This window comes from Haliotis cracherodii, unplaced genomic scaffold, assembly GCF_022045235.1.
Source record: "Haliotis cracherodii isolate W230 unplaced genomic scaffold, xgHalCrac1.p SCAF_21, whole genome shotgun sequence".
NCBI classification, from domain to species: Eukaryota; Metazoa; Mollusca; class Gastropoda; order Lepetellida; family Haliotidae; genus Haliotis; species Haliotis cracherodii.
This window is the reverse complement of record NW_027266277.1, coordinates 1297744-1318615: the sequence shown is the minus strand read 5'-3', so window position 1 is coordinate 1318615 and position 20872 is coordinate 1297744. Positions and strand designations below refer to the sequence as shown.

The 20872-nt window shown below is 39.9% G+C and overlaps 1 protein-coding gene across 3 annotated transcripts; it reads left to right on the top strand.

Annotated features, from left to right (window-relative positions):
• The first annotated feature begins 264 nt into the window (after positions 1–264).
• Positions 265–16414, top strand: LOC139470959 (uncharacterized). Of its 3 annotated transcripts, XM_071253280.1 has the most exons (6): positions 268–553; positions 1211–1293; positions 2863–2967; positions 6229–6363; positions 10793–10876; positions 13706–16414. In XM_071253280.1, exons 1-6 carry the CDS (start codon positions 426–428, stop codon positions 13735–13737), a joined length of 567 nt encoding a protein of 188 aa, XP_071109381.1. In that variant the 5' UTR covers positions 268–425; the 3' UTR covers positions 13738–16414. The 3 variants fall into 3 exon arrangements, with proteins under 3 accessions (XP_071109382.1, XP_071109381.1, XP_071109383.1); XM_071253281.1 differs by lacking the exons at positions 10793–10876; positions 13706–16414 and adding an exon at positions 6689–6829 and having other exon boundaries at positions 265–553; XM_071253282.1 differs by lacking the exon at positions 268–553 and having other exon boundaries at positions 1191–1293.
• Positions 16415–20872: the final 4458 nt, after the last annotated feature.

Sequence of the window (20872 nt, the reverse complement as noted above, 5' to 3'; positions counted from 1 at the left end):
AGGGAGAGTGGTAAAGCCCCTTTCAATACACAAATGCTCCTGAGTCCTCTTTAAGAAAATACATCGACTCATTTACACATAATCCACAATTAATTTTTCATCTTCATACAATGTAAATCTATATATAGGATGATGTGCGAGATTGGTGTTCTGTGGCGTTTAAAATGTTATCAGTACGTTGTGCAAGTGAGATCAACATACCTGACTACTGTCTCCCGAAGCAACCCTGAATAATATCGTGTGTTAGTCCTTTGAAGGTCCTGAGTAGGTTCGGAGTAACCTGAGTAATTCGTATGCAAGTTCCGAGAAATGCGAGGCTGTACGAAACAAAAGAAGTTTTGAATTCTGAGAAACGCCCTCGATCAAACATAATGTCAACTACAATGTCCTGAGCTATTCCCGAGGAATTGTATCAATTTATAGATATGACGTTTCTGGATACAAGTATTTGTATGCATGTTTCTGGGTGCAACTGTCTGAATACAAGTGTCAGGGAACAAGTGTCTGGGTACTTTTACCACTCAACGCAAAGAAGAGGATTACGTATTCCCAGGTAAGGCAGGTCATGCATTAGGGTTAGCTAGGAAATAAACGTTCCTCAAATTATCAGTTTAAGTTTATCTGTCTGTCAGTATAACCTGCCATTTCTATTTCATCCTAAACTTGGGCCATGTCTATATCGTCCTAATATTGGGTCATTTCTATATCAGCCTAACCTTTGGTCATTTCTATATCATTCTTACCTTGGGTCATTTCTATGTCACCATAACCTTGGTCATTTCTATATCGTCCTTACCTTAGGCCATTTCTATATCATCTAACCTTTGGTCATTTCTATGTCGTCCTTACCCTGTGTCATTTCTATATCTTCCTTACCTTGGATCGTTTCTATATCATCCTAACCGTAGGTTATTTCTATGTCACCATAACCTTGGTCATTTCTGTATCGTCCTTACCTTGGATCATTTCTATATCACCCTTACCTTGGATCGTTTCTATATCATCCTAACCGCAGGTTATTTCCATGGAACTATAACCTTGGTCATTTCTATATCATCCTTACCTTGGGTCACACAGGTTCAGTGTTGGCGAGGGGTGTGAAATGTGGGGAGAGGTTAATAGTCAACTGTTTTCTGCGGGGACTGTTAATTGGATCAAATAAACGGATTGATTGATTGATTCACTGATTGATGAAAGCCTTGTGTTTCAGGATGGACGTCTACACATTTGTTCTGGTCTGTGTGGGCCTCATTGGGATGATTATCCTTCTTTACAAATGTATGGATAGCCGAGGTGAGATTTCAACTGGAGCAGCTCACGCGACAAGGAAGACACCATGAAAATACAACATCTATATTACATCATTCTGCAAAAATATCTGTCTGTAACAACATCTATCTGCAACAATGTATATACATCTATCTGCAACAATGAATATATGACATCTTTCTGCAGCAACATCTATCTACCACAATATGTATTCACAACACCGTCATCAACTCAACTGTCCTTAATAATTATCACGTTCACCATACATACATATATATGTAAAAAGTTTGTGTTCTGTGTCTAGAATCTGCAGTATTATTAAACAAGATGGGTCAAGATGAGTATGTGTATAATGCACGTGTTCTGCGTCTTGAATCTGCAGTATTGTAAACAAGATCGATCGAGAAGTGTGTGTGTACAAAGTTCGTGTTCTGTGTCTAGACTCTGCAGTATTGTAAACAAGATGGGTCAAACTGAGTATGTGTATAATGTTCGTGTTCTGTGTCTAGAATCTGCAGAATTTGTAAACAAGACGGATCAAGATGAGTATGTATATTGTTCGTGTTCTGTGTCTAGAACCTGCAGTATTGTAAACAATATAGATCAAGATGAGTATGTGTATAATGTTCGTGTTCTGTGTCTACAATCTGCAGTATTGTAAACAAGATGGATCAAGATGAGTATGTGTATAATGTCCGTGTTCTGTGTCTAGAATTTGCAGTATTGTAAGCATGTCGGTCAAGATGAGTATGTGTATAATTTTCGTGTTCTATGTCTAGAATCTGCAGTATTGTAAACAATATTGATCAAGATGAGTATGTGCATAATGTTCGTGTTCTGTGTCTAAAATCTGCAGTATTGTAAACAAGATGGGTCAAATTGTGTATTTGTATAATGTTCGTGTTCTGTGTCTAGAATCTGCAGTATTGTGAACAAGATGGATCAAGATGAGTATGTGTATATTGTTCGTGTTCTGTTTAGAATCTGAAGTATTGTAAACAAGATGGATCAAGACGAGTATGTGTCTAATGTTTGTGTTCTGTGTCTAGAATCTACAGTATTATAAACAATATAGATCAAGATGAGTATTTGTATATTGTTCGTGTTCTGTGTCTACAATCTGCAGTATTGTAAACAAGATGGATCAAGATGAGTATGTGTATAATGTTCGTGTTCTGTGTCTACAATCTGCAGTATTGTAAACAAGATGGATCAAGATGAGTACGTGTATAATGTCCGTGTTCTGTGTCTAGAATCTGCAGTATTGTAAACAAGATGGATCAAGACGAGTATGTGTCTAATGTTTGTGTTCTGTGTCTAGAATCTACAGTATTATAAACAATATAGATCAAGATGAATATTTGTATATTGTTCGTGTTCTGTGTCTACAATCTGCAGTATTGTAAACAAGATGGATCAAGATGAGTATGTGTATATTGTTCGTGTTCTGTTTAGAATCTGAAGTATGGTAAACAAGATGGATCAAGATGAGTATGTGTATAATGTTCGTGTTCTGTGTCTAGAATCTTCAGTATTGTAAAAAAGATGCATCAAGATGAGAAGGTGTATAATGTTCGTGTTCTGTGTCTGCAGCCAAGGAGAGAGCAGTAGCTGCCTCACACAAGACTGACGTGGATACCGTTGGGAAGGACTCAGAGGGGCACGTGGAACATGTCTCCGCCACGGGACTGAGAAGTGGTAAACATACGTATACCTTCACTCCAACGGTTAACTAACTACCGCAATAACCGAAGAAAAGACCGATCCAGTCCCGACCGATAAGCCCCGCCCACAAGCTGCCGTCCTCGTTTCAGGCGTTGGGGAGGGGGGGGGGAGGGGGGGGGGGGGGGGACAACCGATGGGCTATTCGCTGTGGCGTCACAGCCGGCGAAACGTGAATGCAATGAATTTGGCTTTGTTAAGAGAGTTATACATGATATGTTTTGGGTTCTATTTTAGTTGTCAAATTGCATATCGAGAGTGAAAATGAGTCATAAGTCCGATGTAATGGTGTATCGGTCAATGAGGAAGTCTCCATGGCTGAAAGTTAGAAGCGTGCACTACATCGAAGCACTCATGTCAGGCAGAGCATACAATATTGTCAATTTACAGCACGTTAATAATATATTATTCATCCATGGGAGGGGTAACTAAATTTTGTATTTACTTTCCATCGTAATTTAAATGCATGGAAAGTACCGTAAACACAAGCACAAGTTACAAATCATGTGGATATCTGTAAATAGATTGTCAACAGTTACATTGCCCACGTTTTTGTCTGCTGCTCTTAGTTAAACCAATATAACCTGAAAGGCATAGCTTTATTGGGTCTTTTTAATGAATAAACACAAAATAATAGTGCAGAATAGTTCAAAGCTTTAATCAACAAAATTACCTGTTGACATCATGACTGTTACTTAGTGAGAAGAAATAATTCTTTTATTGCTCCAGAAACCACATGCCTACAGGACATAACACTAAATAATATATATTTCATTTTAAAAATCACATGTGAAGTGACAAGTTTTACTTATGCATGAAACAACATACATTTAAATGCAAATATAAGGTAGCTGGACACCTGGAGTTCACTAGATATTTTAACAAATATCCCAAGTATGCCTCGCAAATACTGGTGTGAACATGACTTTTCCTTGAATTTAAAAATACACACAAACAGGGATTCAGACCAGTTCCTTTTCCAGGATACTGACTGATTGTCATCCATAATGTCCTAAAAGTTTGTAAAGTGATATCAAAAGATATAAACCCCACTTGAAAATGCCCTAAAGCCAGCAGAATCACTGTGAAGTAAATATGAAGCTCATTCTCAACATAATCATAACCAAAACTTGAACAATATGTAAATAACCAACATCCTTAATAATCACTAGCTCTTGCTCAATTACCAAATATTGACAATCTCCTCAAATCAAGGTTAAGAATACATTTCAATAGTCACAGTTATATATGAAATGTGTTAAGAATTATTTAATTTATTCTATATCAGAATTGATCAGGCACTCTGGATAATGCCTGATCAAGGAGTGACAAAGAGATACTGCCTTTGGTTTTACAAATTCTTTGTATCTTGAAATAAGTACCATGCGTTATGATACAGGTTATCACTTTCAACACTATCTTTTTTAAAAATATATAATTTAAAAAGATTTTTTAAATAATATTATGTCCTATAGAAAGAGGCAACAAACTAAGTTTTATACCAGGTGGATGTTGTACCATCAAACATTTAGTGTTTGTTAGTACAATTACATCATATTAATCTAACGATTATACGGCATCAATCAAATAACTGGTTGGAATCATTATTAATAACTTGATTAGATTATAATTAATATCATTACTTGACAATGTTACTCTGAGTTCATAAATATACTTGCTATTATTTCCAGAAACTTAATTAAAATGACTTGACACTTATAATCCCTTTTAACAGTTATATTGATTCACTAAAATGTATATCAGTAAGCTTACACTACCAGTGAATAACTGACGCATGCGACAATTTTGAATGACAGACTGGATCGGTCTATTGCCGCAAACATGATTTGACTTGTGCCCACACTGATGTCATATTAGGTTAAAGAATCTGATTGCTTGACAGCTGAGTGTCATCATGAAGTCTCATGCTAGTCTTTGGGCATCTTGTTGAACAGGTCATCTGTCAACTATTGATTAACCTGCTCCAGACCGAGCAGGTCGCCGTGATATATGTGATATATCTGATAAAGCTGTGATATAAATGATATATATAGCTGTGATGTAGCTATGGTATGACTGTGGTATAAATGTGATGTAGCTGTGATATAAACGTGATGTAGCTGTGGTATGGCTGTGATATAAATGTGATGTAGCTGTGATATAAACGTGATGTAGCTGTGGTATGGCTGTGATATATTTGTGATGTAGCTGTGATATAAATGTGATGTAGCTATGATATAAAAGTGATGTAGCTATGATAAAGCTGATATATAAAGCTGTGATGTAACTGTGGTATAAACGTGATGTAGCTGTGATATAAATATGATGTAGCTGTGATATAAACATGTTGTAGCTGTTTATGTAGCTGCGATATACACGTGATGTAGCTGTGATATAGCTGATATATATAGCTGTGATGTAGATGTGGTATAAACGTTATGTAGATGTGATATACACGTGATGTAGCTGATATAAACGTGATGTAGCTGTTTATGCAGCTGATATACACTTATTAGCTGTGATATAAATATGATGTAGCTGTGATATAAACGTGATGTAGCTGAGATATACACCTGATGTGGCTGTTATGCAGCTGATATACACGTAGTATAACTGTGATGTTGCTGATATGTAGCTGTGATATAAACGTTATATAAACGTGATGTAGCTGTGATGTAGCTGATATGTAGCTGTGATATAAACGTGATGTAGATGTGATGTAGCTGATATGTAGCTGTGATATAAACGTGATGTAGATGTGATGTAGCTGATATGTAGCTGTGATATAAACGTTATATAAACGTGATGTAGCTGTGATGTAGCTGATATGTAGATGTGATATAAACGTGATGTAGATGTGATGTAGCTGATATGTAGCTGTGATATAAACGTGATGTAGATGTGATGTAGCTGATATGTAGCTGTGATATAAACGTGATGTAGCTGTGATATAAACGTGATGTAGCTGATATGTAGCTGTGATATAAACGTGATGGAGCTGTGATGTAGCTATGTAGCTGTGATATAGCTGATATATATATAGCTGTGATGTAGCTGTGATATGGCTGATATATACAGCTGTGGTATGGCTGCGATGTAGTTCTGCTTGAGCTTGGATATAGCTGTGATGTAACTGTGACGTAGCTGTTATGTAGCTGTGGGTCATAACCGACTGCAGAGAGAACCCTGGTCTCCCATTCACTCAGTAAGGAATGTATACGAGGGTGTCTGCTGCAGATAACATGGGTGATGCATTGAAGGCGATGGCGCAAACAAAGCACATCAAGACAACGGGAATGAAAAAGGGGTCGGCGAACACTGTCGAGGTCACCGGACTGGACTTCCGGAGAAGACAACAGCGTCCAGGGGAAGGTCAGCTATACATGCTCTGAAAAATTACATTTCATGATAATTAATTAAATAAGATTACATTTTCCAATCAACAACTGCTCAAAAGCGTTTAGACCATTTTAGATCTTTTCAAAGGCATGTGCGATAGTGTGTGAGGGGGGATGGAGTCGGGTGGGGTGTTGAGGCAGGATTTGAAAGAGCGCCTGGAAGGTTGGACAAACTATTTCTAGCTTCGCTTACGAGTAAGGCAGTCAGTCGTAACATCGGAACGTTTCACTTAACTTCATTGATTTGATGACAATTTCTCTTTTGAAAATATCATAAAATAACATCTCGTTATTTCAAGACAAAACCAAACCAATGCCAAGGGCAACTACAAAGACATCTGTTGAGGTCACAGGTATGACTGATGGAAAAGCCGGTACAGTGATCGCAGTGGGTGTCCGCAAGTGATGACAGTGGGTGTCCGCCAGTGATCACAGTTGTTGCCTGTAAGTGAAGACAGAGGGTGTCCGCCAGTAGATGCAAGTGATGACTGTGGGTGTCCGCCAGTAGATGCAAGCGATGACAGTTGGTGTCCGCCAGTAGATGCAAGTGATGACAGTGGGTGTCCGCCAGTAGGTGCAAGCGATGACAGTTGGTGTCCGCCAGTAGGTGCAAGTGATGACAGTGGGTGTCCGCAAGTAGGTGCAAGTGATGTCAGTGGGTGTCCGCCAGTAGATGCAAGTGATGACAGTGGGTGTCCGTCAGTAGATGCAAGTGATGGAAGTGAGCGTCTGCCAGTAGGTGCAAGTGATGACAGTGGGTGTCTGCCAGTAGGTGTAAGTGATGACAGCAGGTGTCCACTAGAAGGTGCAAGTGATGACAGCAGGTGTCCTCCAGTAGATGCAGGTGATGACAGTGAGTGTCAGCAAGTAGGTGCAAGTGGTGACAGTAGGTGTCCGCCAGTAGATGCAAGTGATAACAGTGGATGTCCGCCAGTAGGTGCAAGTGATGACAGTGAGTGTCTGCCAGTAGATACAAGTGATGACAGTGGGTGTCCGCCAGTAGATGCAAGTGATGACAGTGGGTGTCTGCCAGTAGATACAAGTGATGACAGTGGGTGTCCGCCAGTAGGTGCAAGTGATGACAGTGGGTGTCCGCCAGTAGGTGCAAGTGATGACAGTGGGTGTCCGCCAGTAGGTGCAAGTGATGACAGTGGGTGTCCGCCAGTAGGTGCAAGTGATGACAGTGAGTGTACGCCAGTAGATGCAAGTGATGACAGCGTGTGTCCGCCAGTAGATGCAAGTGATGACAGCGTGTGTCCGCCAGTAGGTGCAAGTGATGACAGTGAGTGTCCGCCAGTAGATGCAAGTGATGACAGTGGGTGTCCGCCAGTAGATGCAAGTGATGACAGTGGGTGTCCGCCAGTAGATGCAAGTGATGACAGTGAGTGCCTGCCAGTAGATGCAGGTGATGACAGTGAGTGTCTGCCAGTAGGTGCAAGTGGTGACAGCAGGTGTCCGCCAGTAGATGCAAGTGATGACAGTGGATGTCCGCCAGTAGGTGCAAGTGATGACAGTGAGTGTCTGCCAGTAGATGCAAGTGATGACAGTGGGTGTCCGCCAGTAGATGCAAGTGATGACAGTGAGTGTCCGCCAGTAGATACAAGTGATGACAGTGGGTGTCCGCCAGTAGGTGCAAGTGATGACAGTGGGTGTCCGCCAGTAGGTGCAAGTGATGACAGTAGGTGTCCGCCAGTAGGTACAAGTGATGACAGCGGGTGTCCGCCAGTAGGTGCAAGTGATGACAGTGGGTGTCCGCCAGTAGATGCAAGTGATGACAGCGGGTGTCCGCCAGTAGGTGCAAGTGGTGACAGCAGGTGTCCGCCAGTAGATGCAAGTGATGACAGTGGATGTCCGCCAGTAGGTGCAAGTGATGACAGTGAGTGTCTGCCAGTAGATGCAAGTGATGACAGTGGGTGTCCGCCAGTAGATGCAAGTGATGACAGTGAGTGTCCGCCAGTAGATACAAGTGATGACAGTGGGTGTCCGCCAGTAGGTGCAAGTGATGACAGTGGGTGTCCGCCAGTAGGTGCAAGTGATGACAGTAGGTGTCCGCCAGTAGGTACAAGTGATGACAGCGGGTGTCCGCCAGTAGGTGCAAGTGATGACAGTGGGTGTCCGCCAGTAGATGCAAGTGATGACAGCGGGTGTCCGCCAGTAGGTGCAAGTGATGACAGTGGGTGTCCGCCAGTAGATGCAAGTGATGACAGTGAGTGCCTGCCAGTAGATGCAAGTGATGACAGTGAGTGTCCGCCAGTAGATGCAAGTGATGACAGTGAGTGTCTGCCAGTAGATGCAAGTGATGACAGTGAGTGTCCGCCAGTAGATGCAAGTGATGACAGTGGGTGTCTGCCAGTAGATGCAAGTGATGACAGTGAGTGTCCGCCAGTAGGTGCAAGTGATGACAGTGAGTGTCCGACAGTAGATGCAAGTGATGACAGTGAGTGTCCGCCAGTAGGTGCAAGTGATGACACTGGGTGTCCGCCAGTAGATGCAGGTGATGACAGTGAGTGTCCGCCATTAAATGCAAGTGATGACAATGGGTGTCCGCCAGTAGATGCAAGTGATGACAGTGAGTGTCCACCAGTAGGTTCAAGTGGTGTCAGTGGGTGACAGCGGTAAACATTGGTTAACTGGGGCGTATGCTCTTTGAATGTTTAGGAATGTTATACAAAGAGTGCTCTGTCCTTGGAGTTGAGAAACATGTTGTATGTAATTTAAGTTTGGATATGTTATTATTGACTGTGATAACAATACACGTTTGTAGCTATTGAAACAATATGTAAACTGGCTGAGAACTTATTGTCAGCGAAGAGGTGATGCGTAACCTTAACACCGCCCAAGTGGTGGATCTGTGTGCATCTGTGACATAGTTCATGTGGCTTTCAAATCAATAAACATTTTGAATCTTGAATATCTTAGGTGTGAATAACATCCATGTTGATTATATATCAGGAGTGGATAGCATCTATATTGATAAAATATCGTGGTAGATAACGTCCATAGTGATCAAATCTCGTGGTCGATAACGTCCATAGTGATCAAATCTCGTGGTGGATAACATCCATATTGATCATATCTTGGTAGTAGATAGCATCAATGTTGATCTGATATCAGTAGCGGATAAAATCGACAGTGGTCACATCTCGTCGTTGATAACATAATATATTGATCCGATTGCAGTTGTGGATAACGTCTATATTGATCATACCTTAGCAGTGGATAACATCCATATAGATCAGATCTCAGTAGTGGATAATATCTATATAGATCATCTCTAGAAGTGGATAATATCCATATTAATCATATCTTAGTAGTTGGTAATATCCATATTGATCAGATCTCAGTAGTGGATAATATCTAAACTGATCATATCTTAATAGAGGATAATGTCAATATTGATCAGATCTCAGTAGTGGATAATATCCATATTGATCATATCTTAGAAGTGGATAATAACCATATCAATCATATCTTAGTAGTGGATAATATCTAAACTGATCATATCTTAGTAGTGGATAATATCCATATTGATCATATCTTAGTAGTGGATAATGTCAATATTGATCAGTAGTGGATAATATCAACATTGATCAGATCTCAGTTGTAGATAATATCTATTTTGATCAAATCTCAAGAGTTGATAATATCCACATTGATCATATCTTAGTAGTGGATAATATCCATATTGATCAGATCTCAGTTGTGGATAGTATCTGTGTTGATCAAATCTCAGAAGTGGATACTATCCATATTAATCATATCTTGGTAGTGGATAATATCCATATTGATCGGATCTCAGTGGTGGATAACATCCATATTGATCAGATCTCAGTAGTGGATAACATCCATATTGATCAGATCTCAGTAGTGGTTAATATCTAAACTGATCATATCTTAGTTGTGGATAATATACATATTGATCATATCTTAGAAGTGGATAACATCCATATTCATCATATCTCAGTAGTGGATAAAATCAATATTTATCAGATCTCAGTTGTGGATAGTATCTGTGTTGATCAAATCTCAGAAGTAGATACTATCCATATTAATCATATCTTAGTAGTGGATAATATCCATATTGACCTGATTTCAGTAGTGGATAACATCCAAACTGACCAGATTCCAGTGGTGGATAATATCCATATTGATCAAATCTCAGTTGTGGATAATATCCATTTTCATCATATCTTAGTTGTGGATAATATCCATATTGATCAAATCTCGGAAGAGGATAATATCCATATTGACATGGGCTAGACGTTATGATGTTCCAGATATTCTTTCCACACAATGTATGATTTGACTCATTAAAATCAGTACTTCAGGATATATTTTTCTCATTTTGTCAAGTACTTTGCATGTGCAATAGATAATCTTCGCGTTATGTTGTCTTCTTGAAGAAAACGCAAGCCAAGGAAATAGCATGGAGAGCTGGACTGAATTTTTTATGTGGCTACTGCGCAGGGTCTTCCGTCTTTTCTACGGTGAGTGCAGAATGGATTTACCTTCAGAGCTGAAGGGGATATACTTCAGAGAAGGAGGTATTCAATAGAAGTCGGGGTTCCTTCAATGCAATGAGAGTTTCCTTAAGACCCGAAGGGGTTTCCTTAGTCTCGTTGGAGCTTCCTCCAGTCCAGTTGGGAATTCCGTCAGTGTTGCAGGGGTTTCCTTCAATCCAGTAGGGGTTTCCTTCAGTGATGTAGGGGTTTCCGTCAGTGCTGCAGGGGTTTCCTTCAATCCAGTAGGGGTTTCCGTTAGTGCTGCAGGGGTTTCCGTCAGTGCTGCAGGGGTTTCCTTCAATCCAGTATGGGTTTCCTTTAATCCAGTAGGGTTTCCTTCAGTGGTGTAGGGTTCCCTTCAGTGCTGTAGGGGATTCCGTCAGTGCTGCAGGGGTTTCCTTCAGTGATGTAGGGGTTTCCTTCAGTGATGTAGGGGTTTCTGTCAGTTATGTAGGGGTTTCCTTCAATCCAGTAGGGGTTTCCTTCAGTGATGTAGATTTTTTGTCAGTGCTCCAGGGGTTTCCGTCAGTGCTGCGGGGATTTCCTTCAATCCAGTAGGGGTTTCCTTCAGTAATGTAGAGGTTTCCTTCAGTGCTGCAGGGGTTTCCATCAGTTATTTATGGATTTCCTTTAGCTCAAATGGGATTCCTTCAGTGCAGTAGGGATTTCCTTTAGTTAGAAGGGAATTTCTTCAGTGCAGTAGGGTTTCCGTCAGTTCAGTAGGGTTTATTTCAGTCCAGAGTTTCCTTAAGAACCGAAGGGGTTTCCTAAGTCTCGTTTTAGATTCCTCCAGTCCAGTTGGGATTTCCTTTAGTGCTGCAGGGGTTTCCGTCAGTGCTGCAGGGGCTTCCTTCAGTGATGTAGGGGTTTCCTTCAATCCAATAAGGGTTTCCTTCTGTGATGTAGAGGTTTCCGTCAGTGCTGGAGGTGTTTCCTTCAATCCAGTAGGGGTTTCCTTCAGTGATGTAGGTTTTTTTGTCAGTGCTCCAGGGGTTTCCGTCAGTGCTGCAAGGATTTCCTTCAATCCAGGAGGGCTTTCTTCAGTAATGTAGAGGTTTCCTTCAGTGCTGCAGGGGTTTCCATCAGTGTTGCAGGGGTTTCCTTCAGTGATGTAGGGGTTTCCTTCAGTTATGTAGGGGTTTCCTTCAGTCCAGTATGGATTTCCTTTAGTTCAAAGGGAATTTCCTCAGTGCAGTAGGGTTTCCGTCAGTGAGGTAGGGTTTACTTCAGTCAAGTAAGGATTTCCTTTAGTTCAAAGGGAATTTCTTCAGTGCAGTAGGGATTCCGTCAGTGCAGTAGGGTTTACTTCAGTCCAGTATGGATTTTCTTTAGTTCAAAGGGAATTTCTTCAGTGCAGTAGGGTTTCCGTCAGTGAGGTAGGGTTTACTTCAGTCCAGCATGTATTTCCTTTAGTTCAAAGGGGATTTCTTCAGTGCAGTAGGGATTTTCTATAGCTCAAAAGGGCTTCCTTCAGTGCAGTAGGGATTTCTTCAGTGCAGTATGTATTTCCTTTAGTTCAAAGGGGATTCCTTCAGTGCAGTAGGGTTTACTTCAGTCTAGTATGGATTTCCTTTAGTTTAAAGGGAATTTCTTCAGCGCCGAAGGGATTTCTTCAGTGCAGTAGGGTTTACTTCAGTCTAGTATGGATTTCCTTTAGTTCAAAGGGAATTTCTTCAACGCAGTAGGGTTTCCTTCAGTGAGGTAGGGTTTACTTCAGTCTAGTATGGATTTCCTTTAGTTCAAAAGGAATTTCTTCAGCGCAGTAGGGTTTCCTTCAGTGCAGTAGGCTTTCCTTCAGTGCAGTAGGGTTTACTTCAGTCCAGTATGGATTTCCTTTAGTTTAAAGGGAATTTCTTCAGTGCAGTAGGGTTTTCCTTTAGTTCAAAGGGTTCTTCAGCGCAGTAGGGATTCCTTCAGTGAGGTAGGGTTTACTTCAGTCTAGTATGGATTTCCTTTAGTTCAAAAGGAATTTCTTCAGCGCAGTAGGGTTTCCTTCAGTGCAGTAGGCTTTCCTTCAGTGCAGTAGGGTTTACTTCAGTCCAGTATGGATTTCCTTTAGTTTAAAGGGAATTTCTTCAGTGCAGTAGGGTTTTCCTTTAGTTCAAAGGGAATTTCTTCAGCGCAGTAGGGATTCCTTCAGTGCAGTAGGGGTTACTTCAGTCCAGTAAGGATTTCCTTTAGTTTAAAGGGAATTTCTTCAGTGCAGTAGGGTTTTCCTTTAGTTCAAAGGGTTCTTCAGCGCAGTAGGGATTCCTTCAGTGCAGTAGGGTTTACTTCAGTCTAGTATGGATTTCCTTTAGTTCAAAGGGAATTTCTTGAGCGCAGTAGGGATTCCTTCAGTGCAGTAGGGGTTACTTCAGTCTGATATGGATTTCCTTTAGTTCAAAGGGAATTTCTTCAGTCCAGTATGGATTTCCTTCAGTGCAGTGGGGTTACTTCAGTCCAGTAGGGATTTCCTTTAGTTTAAAGGGAATTTCTTCAGCGCAGTAGGGATTCCTTCAGTGCAGTAGGGTTTACTTCAGTCCAGTATGGGTTTCCTTTAGTTCAAAGGGAATTTCTTCAGTGCAGTAGGGATTTCCTATAGCTCAAAGGGAATTTCTTCAGTGCAGTGGGGTTTCCGTCAGTGAGGTAGGGTTTACTTCAGTCCAGTATGGATTTCGTTCAGTTCAAAGGGAATGTCTTAAGTGCAGTTAGGTTAACTTCAGTGCAATAGGGTTTCCTTTAGTTAAGTGCAGTTGGGGTTCCTTCGGTGTTGATATTAATTATCGTATTAAACAAATGCTGCATTCTCTACAGAATCCATGGTTATTTCAGATGGAACCGATGAGAAAAGAAAGGGTGACTGATGAGGGATACGTCCATCCCTGGAGCCCCGCGTCGGAGTGTACATTTCCTGGGGATTCAGGTCATTTAACCTACTGTGTTTTGAAATTTGATCCCAGAAGTGGGATACGACCAGAACTGGGATAAACAGTCCACAATTTCGTAAAACCCCATTTACTGCGGTAATGCTTTCGGTTAGCTCTAAAACGTATGGCGATATTTATGCGGAATATGGTTTAGTTAATGTTATTTTGGGGGACCATACTGAATATGATCTTTTCTATATTTTCATGTTCCGTTCCCAATAAATAACCCACATTAAATTCTTTACTATAAATTCGAAACATCTTGAGTGTTTTGTTATTTTGTACTTGTCAAATATTCACACGCCTTTATGTGCGGTAATTCACATTCATGCACAAATGTCACTGTATATGTACGATATTTCTTTTCACAAATTATGTTACTTGTTTGAGGTGGCTTAGTTCAGTTGTTAGTTAGCTTCGTGGAACAGACGTTGTGCGCTCGTCTTGCTAGGTTGAAACAAGGGGCGCTATCGATTGGTTTCTTCCTCCATGGTGAACTGCATTCGTTGGTTTGGGGAATTCAGGTGGTCCAATAGAGTTCTGGGGTCATTGTTGGGGTGTAGGATGACAAAGGTGTCATCAACTTTGCGGAACCAGCAGACGGGAGTTATTGGGGATGTTTCCAGGGCTTTTTCTTCAAGAATCCAGAATCAATCGTGACCAAGGCTATTACATACCCCCGGCGTACCATCAACTCATCAAAGACCCAAATCAGCCATAATCCCGTTGTTTATATTACTGTCTGCATCCTTTGTTTATGTCACTGACTTCACCGATGATTGGCATCATTACCCTTGTGCATACATAACACCTTCTCTACTCCAGTATAACAGTATCTACTCTACTGCATAAACATTGCCTCCTACTTGTATATATACTTGCCAACCACACTCTGTAAACTGCAAAAAATCAAATAGCTTCACCCCTAAACTCAAAATACCCAAAATAGACACAACGCTAGCTAACCAAATAAATAAACAAACCGACCCAAACATAGCTAAAAACCACCACACTTGCATACATACACCACAATTGGCCAAATTGGTGTCACATTTACACGGACGGATCTTCAGACCCGATCTCCAACCACACAGGCTTCGGAGTCCAATCAGTTATATCCACACAATCTTACCGACTCCCTAACAACCAATCTATATTTACTGCCGAATGTATGGGCATGGCCTCAGCCTTGCATAACCAACAATCTAAAAACAACAATAAAATCCTAATTCTCACCGACTCCCTTAGTTGACTACAAGCCCTCCAAAACAAAAATACAAAAAACGACCTAAATTAATAAACCGAATACTTAAAAGCTCCAACGACCTAACAAAAGCAGGCAAACAAATAACCTTCTTGTGGATCCCGCCCACGTAGGAATTTACGGCAACGAAAGCGCCGAAAAAGCAGCTAAATTATCTCTCAAAATACCAGAAATAAGCCTAGACCTACCCATCTCAAAGTCAGAAATTAAAAGTGTAAACAAACAAAAAAATAACCAAAAATGGCATAATTAATATCAAAACTCAAATAGCCAAATCAAAAAAGTGCTCAGAAAGCCACTAGCCAAACCTAAAATGCTACACCCCTCTAAAACAATTGACAGATTAATTACAAAACTCCAAACAGGACACACTAACCTAAATAACCACCTAAAAAACTTAAAAGACACACCACAGGCAACTGCCCCCGCTGCAAACAACCCGAAACCACAGAACACGCACTCATCCACTGCACCCACTACAAAACACACAGAACCACACTACAAACCACCCTCAATCTAAATAAGGTTCCTACTCTAGATGAAATACTAAACCCTCAAAATAAACTAGAAACCTTCAAGGCCCTAGACGTATTCCTAAACAGACCTACTTAAGCGCATCTAAAAAATAATTAATCTACCAATCCAAAATCCAATAAACATACAAACACCCACCTCACCCGGCTCCCTTAGTTCCCTCCTCCACCCTACTCGGCATTTATTCCAAATTTCAAAATTTCAAAAAAAATCAATTTAAGCAACCCCTAAAAGCCCCCTCTTGGGTTGCACACACCACTTTCACCCTTCTCGGAATACACTAAATGGTCCGGCCAGGCCCGTGTGCGAAATACGCTGCAGTCGGAAAGCGCACGTTAAATCTTCTATATCAGTCAGTCAGTCAGTCAGTCTGTAAATCACTTGCTTGATACCGGTGTTAGAACCTACACCGAAACGTCGCTCTTAATTGTAATAAAGAAGTTGTTCATCCATAAATTCTTATCCTTACTTAATATCCTCTACTGTGTGTGGAAAGTTTTGCGACACCATGGTAATGAGATTTCAAAAGAAGAAAATTGCTTTTGCATTGTTATCTTATGAGTAGGCAGCAGCGAAAAGTTAGCTCAGTGTCAGTGTTTTTATTTTGTTGCAGTTGACAAGGAAGTGTGTGGTAACGTGTTTATCTAACTGCAGTTTTATGAGGATATCTGGACTACTCAGTGTTGTGTAAGGAAAGTTAGGTGTGGCAGGTTAGTGAATTTTCCTGGTTAGATTATCAATACTGAGTGACAATGCGTAATAAGGAAACATGTGTGATGGATTGTTACTTACTAATGTTCTGGCCTGTTTGATAATATAAGGTGAATAAACGAAATATGTTTCCTTACGGGGTTTTTTCTTTGTTGGTCTGCAGCTATAATTGCGGCATGCAATTATTGCGAGTGTGTCGCTCGTAATTTTCGCAGAACTTTCTTCTTGCAAAACTTGCCAGAATTACAGTATTTGAAAGGCTGGACTTCCTCATAAATAACATCTATGTAAAATGTGGGGTTAAGACATTTAGACCAAAAGTAGGCATTCCCATGGGCACCAACAAGGCTCCCCTTCTTGCTGATTCTACTTGTTTCTTTATGCATATAAATCAGAATTTCTGATCGGATTAGCAAAGTGAAAAAAAAGTAATTTTGCCTAGAAGTTTAACTTAAGTCAGGTATATCGATGATCTGATATCGTTCAATAACAATCAAATAGTCAATTCCCTTCTACTGATTTACCCACCAGAACTAGAAATATAGGAGACCAGTGAGACTGCCTCATCTGATTCATATTATTACATCTATGCATAAAGATTCCGAGTGACAAAACACTATCCACAAGACTGTATGTCAAGAAGGATGACTTCAACTTCCCAACAGGCAACTTTCCTTTATGTCGATTAATATTCCTGCAGCTCACGCCTTTGGTGTTTACATTTCACAACTTTTGAGATACGATCGAGTGGCTCTTTCTTCGAAGATTTCACAGGGCGTCATACGACTCTTGACCAGAAGCTGTTTGATCAACGTTCAAGGTCTCAGTAAAGCTTTCAAAACGGTGTATGGTAGAGATGTGGAGGACATTTCCAAATTTGACGCATCAGTGACAAAAATGATGTCCGATGCATGTGCATGATGTGAGATACGTTCCCGTGTTTCTCTTTCCGGTGAAAGATTCATAAACACATGTTCATGATATAGTCGGACCCGTACAGTCGCCTCTGTATCATGGTGTGACTTCTATTGGATACTGAAAGAGATTTGTCGCTTTATTTATTTATTTATTTATTTCAATATGGAAAGGGTTTTGTCGCTTTCATTTTGCCGTCTCACATCTCACACCCTTCACATTAAACTCCCTCAAAGCCATTCTTAAGTTACAAATTCAATGCGGCGACAAAGTATGGGTTGACAACTACGCAACATACACAGGACACTGCAGTGTCTGTAGGTGGTAGCGTCAGTGCAGAGCATTCCATTTAAGAAGCAGAAGGACATTAATAAACCGCATTACACTTCAAAGCTATTGTTCATGGACAACGCATAGCTATGAAATTGCTAAAAGATTAATGTAATAATCAACTGATTACGGAATTTAAGTTTGGGTAATATGGAAAAATATGAGAGATTGATTTTATAGTGTCTTCTTAGTTACTAGTGTTTTCAAATGTTATACACTGTCACAAACGAACAGTCACTTTTTATTTTGAAATATATATTTGAATGCACTGAGAATTATTTGCGATGCAGGGCGCTGTAACAGTCATGACAAAAAGTATAATGAAACCAATTTTATTACAAGTATTTCGCCTGAATATCTAAATGAAGGTTTTCCATGTCTTGTCTAATGCCTAAAAGTCGGGCCGGGCCGGGCCAAGACGGGCCAAAGTGTTACTGGCTAATTACTTCATTATCGGCGATCATACCTACATATAATTGATGCAACATACACACATGACAATACTGAACAATCGCAAACCAAAAAGGTGCACCATAAATAAGTAATTCGGAGTAAATCGCTTGAAAACCAGAAAGTGGAGCTGTGTGTAACGTATCAAATAAATCTAGCTATCGTGATACAAATTTCCATCTGTCGGCATAGCGTTTATATTTATAGGAACGTACTATATATAAGTAAATACCACTTTATAATGTCACTGATCGTCGTATTCAAAGCAGACACATTGGTTAAAGTAGACCTCTTCTCCCTATACTCTCAACAGTCACACAAGTGTTCGGTCCGACTTGGCCCGGGCTGTCAAAATCAACTTTAAACTCACATATGTATCATCAAATGGATTCACATCTATGAACTAGTAAAATATCTACCTAAATACCACTTTATAGTGTCTCCGATCGCTGTACTTAAAGAAAACAAGGGGCTCAAAGTGAAGCCCTTTTCCCTCTACATTCTCAACATAGTCTCTATCAGAAGTGTTTTGCTTGTGTTGGGTCCGACTTGGCCCGGGCGGTCAAAATCAACTTTAAACATACAGATCTATCTTCAAATGTGTTTACATCTATAGATTAGTGTTATATCTACCTCGATACCACTTTATAATGTCACGGTACATCGTATTTAAAGAAAACAATGGGCTCAATGTGGAGCATTTTTACTATATTTCCTGAAGAAAATCTCTGTCAGAAGTGTTCGGTCCGACTTGGCCCGGGCTGTCAAAACCATCTTAAACCTCACAGATGTATCATCAAATGGATTCACATTTATAGATTAGTATTATATCTACCTAAATACCACTTTATAGTGTCTCAGATCACCGTACTTAAAGAAAACAAGGTGCACAAAGTGTAGCCCTTTCCCCTCTACATTCTCAACATAGTCTCTATCAGAAGTGTTTTGCTTGTGTTGGGTCCGACTTGGCCTGGGCTGTCAAAATCAACAGATGTATCATCAAATGTATTCACATGTATACAAAGTGAAGCACTTTTTGCATACTCTCAACATCCACTCTCAAAGTAGTGGTTGTTTCGCAAAAATTCACCATAACCTTACAGATATGAACGTTGTATTTGACATTTTAACTGTAACCTTTTGTTCGAAATCCTATTCTTTTGTAAAAGAAAATAACTTACAATCTTAAATCCTTAGTAGAAAACGAATGACAAGTTAGACACAATTGTATGGATAACGTTATCCATAAAATTGTGTCTACCTTGTCATCCGTCAACTTCACAGTAATGCCTTTCAAACAGAGAGAAAACGAATGCGTTGATGTACAAATGTTTCAACTGTTAGATGAATAGTAGACGTCACACATCGTTCGATCATTGTAGTGGTCAGTTTACTGACCAGGTGTATTGACATTTGTCATCAGCAGGTTGTCAGTTACTGACCAGACCGGACCACACCACGTGTGTTTGTGTCTACGTAAAAATGCTAATTGTGTTGTTTTAGGATCACAGACCCCCCTCGTATGAAATTAGTCCTTTTTAATTGAAAGAAACGCCGGAAAGGATTATTCCAAATAATTAGATACTGACAGTTTGCGTAGACGGGGACGAAACATATAAGTTGTTGGCTTCTAATTGTGTCACTATTAGTACGATGTATTTACTACATGCCATTCCACTTCCCGTTATTAGTATTACTATATTTATAATCCCAAAGAAAACAACTTAAACTGTTTATTCCAACAACAGATAAAGTGTGTTGAAGTTTTGGCATGTTTATATGGTGTCATAAGCTATGATCTTTAGTCAAACGTGTTTAGTCAAATTTGTAAGAAATGTAAAAAACACTATTTCAAGACTCACATATATGTTCCTTTTTTATGTTGATTCAGAAAACGCAGCATTCATATTCATATTTATTGTAATGTGAATTTTAAACATGTGTTTTTAACTTTCTCAATTATGTTTTGCCATTTTACGCAATATTTGTTCCAACATCAGGTGTAGACACTTGTCTGTCAGAAACACAACCTTGCGGTTTCTTTGCCGAACGCAAATTATAATCTCAGAAGATAACTAAAATGTAATTGTGAATATACCGATGCTGGCTGAGAATGCATTTACAAAACTGATTCACATGTACTCATAGAAGAAACACATAATATTTCCAATTGAGAATTATTCATAACGTACTACTGGTTAACACATGTGAACAAATCTCAATGTTGAACAATCGTGAACTGTTACTCAAATGGTATTTATCATCCAAAATTGGCTCCCACAGGAGATATCACTTGGATGAGATCACGCGATATCTACACTGTAGATATCGCTGCAATGAAATTACACAACAATGCTTTGCAGACCATTGTGACGTCACTGGTTACCATGACGTCACAATCAAATGACATCACTAATGGCTCCGCTACTGAAGCTGTTTGCAGTACTTTTTACACTGAAGACACTGCTAACTACTGTCTACAAACTGAACAAGTTGAAAGAATGATGTTGGATGATAAATAAAATCTCACCCTCGTGTCTTTTGATATCAAATATATCAACTCTCGTTGATAAAAGTGGCAAAAATCCTCCGCAAGCCTCGGAATTTTTCAACTTTTATCAACGAGTATTGATATATTTGATATAAAAAGACACTCGGGTGAGATTCTCTATATGTACTTACGTCTGAGGTACCAGTTTTTCGTACCTTAACATATGTACATGTACATCTTTTTTTGCACGAAAAACACCTTCCTGTCCCAAAACTTGAGTTGATAACATTAATGTTTGGTTTCACAGTTCAAGCATCGTCTCACAATACGATAATTTGATTATTCGATTATACTATATACTACGTATGTCGATAAAG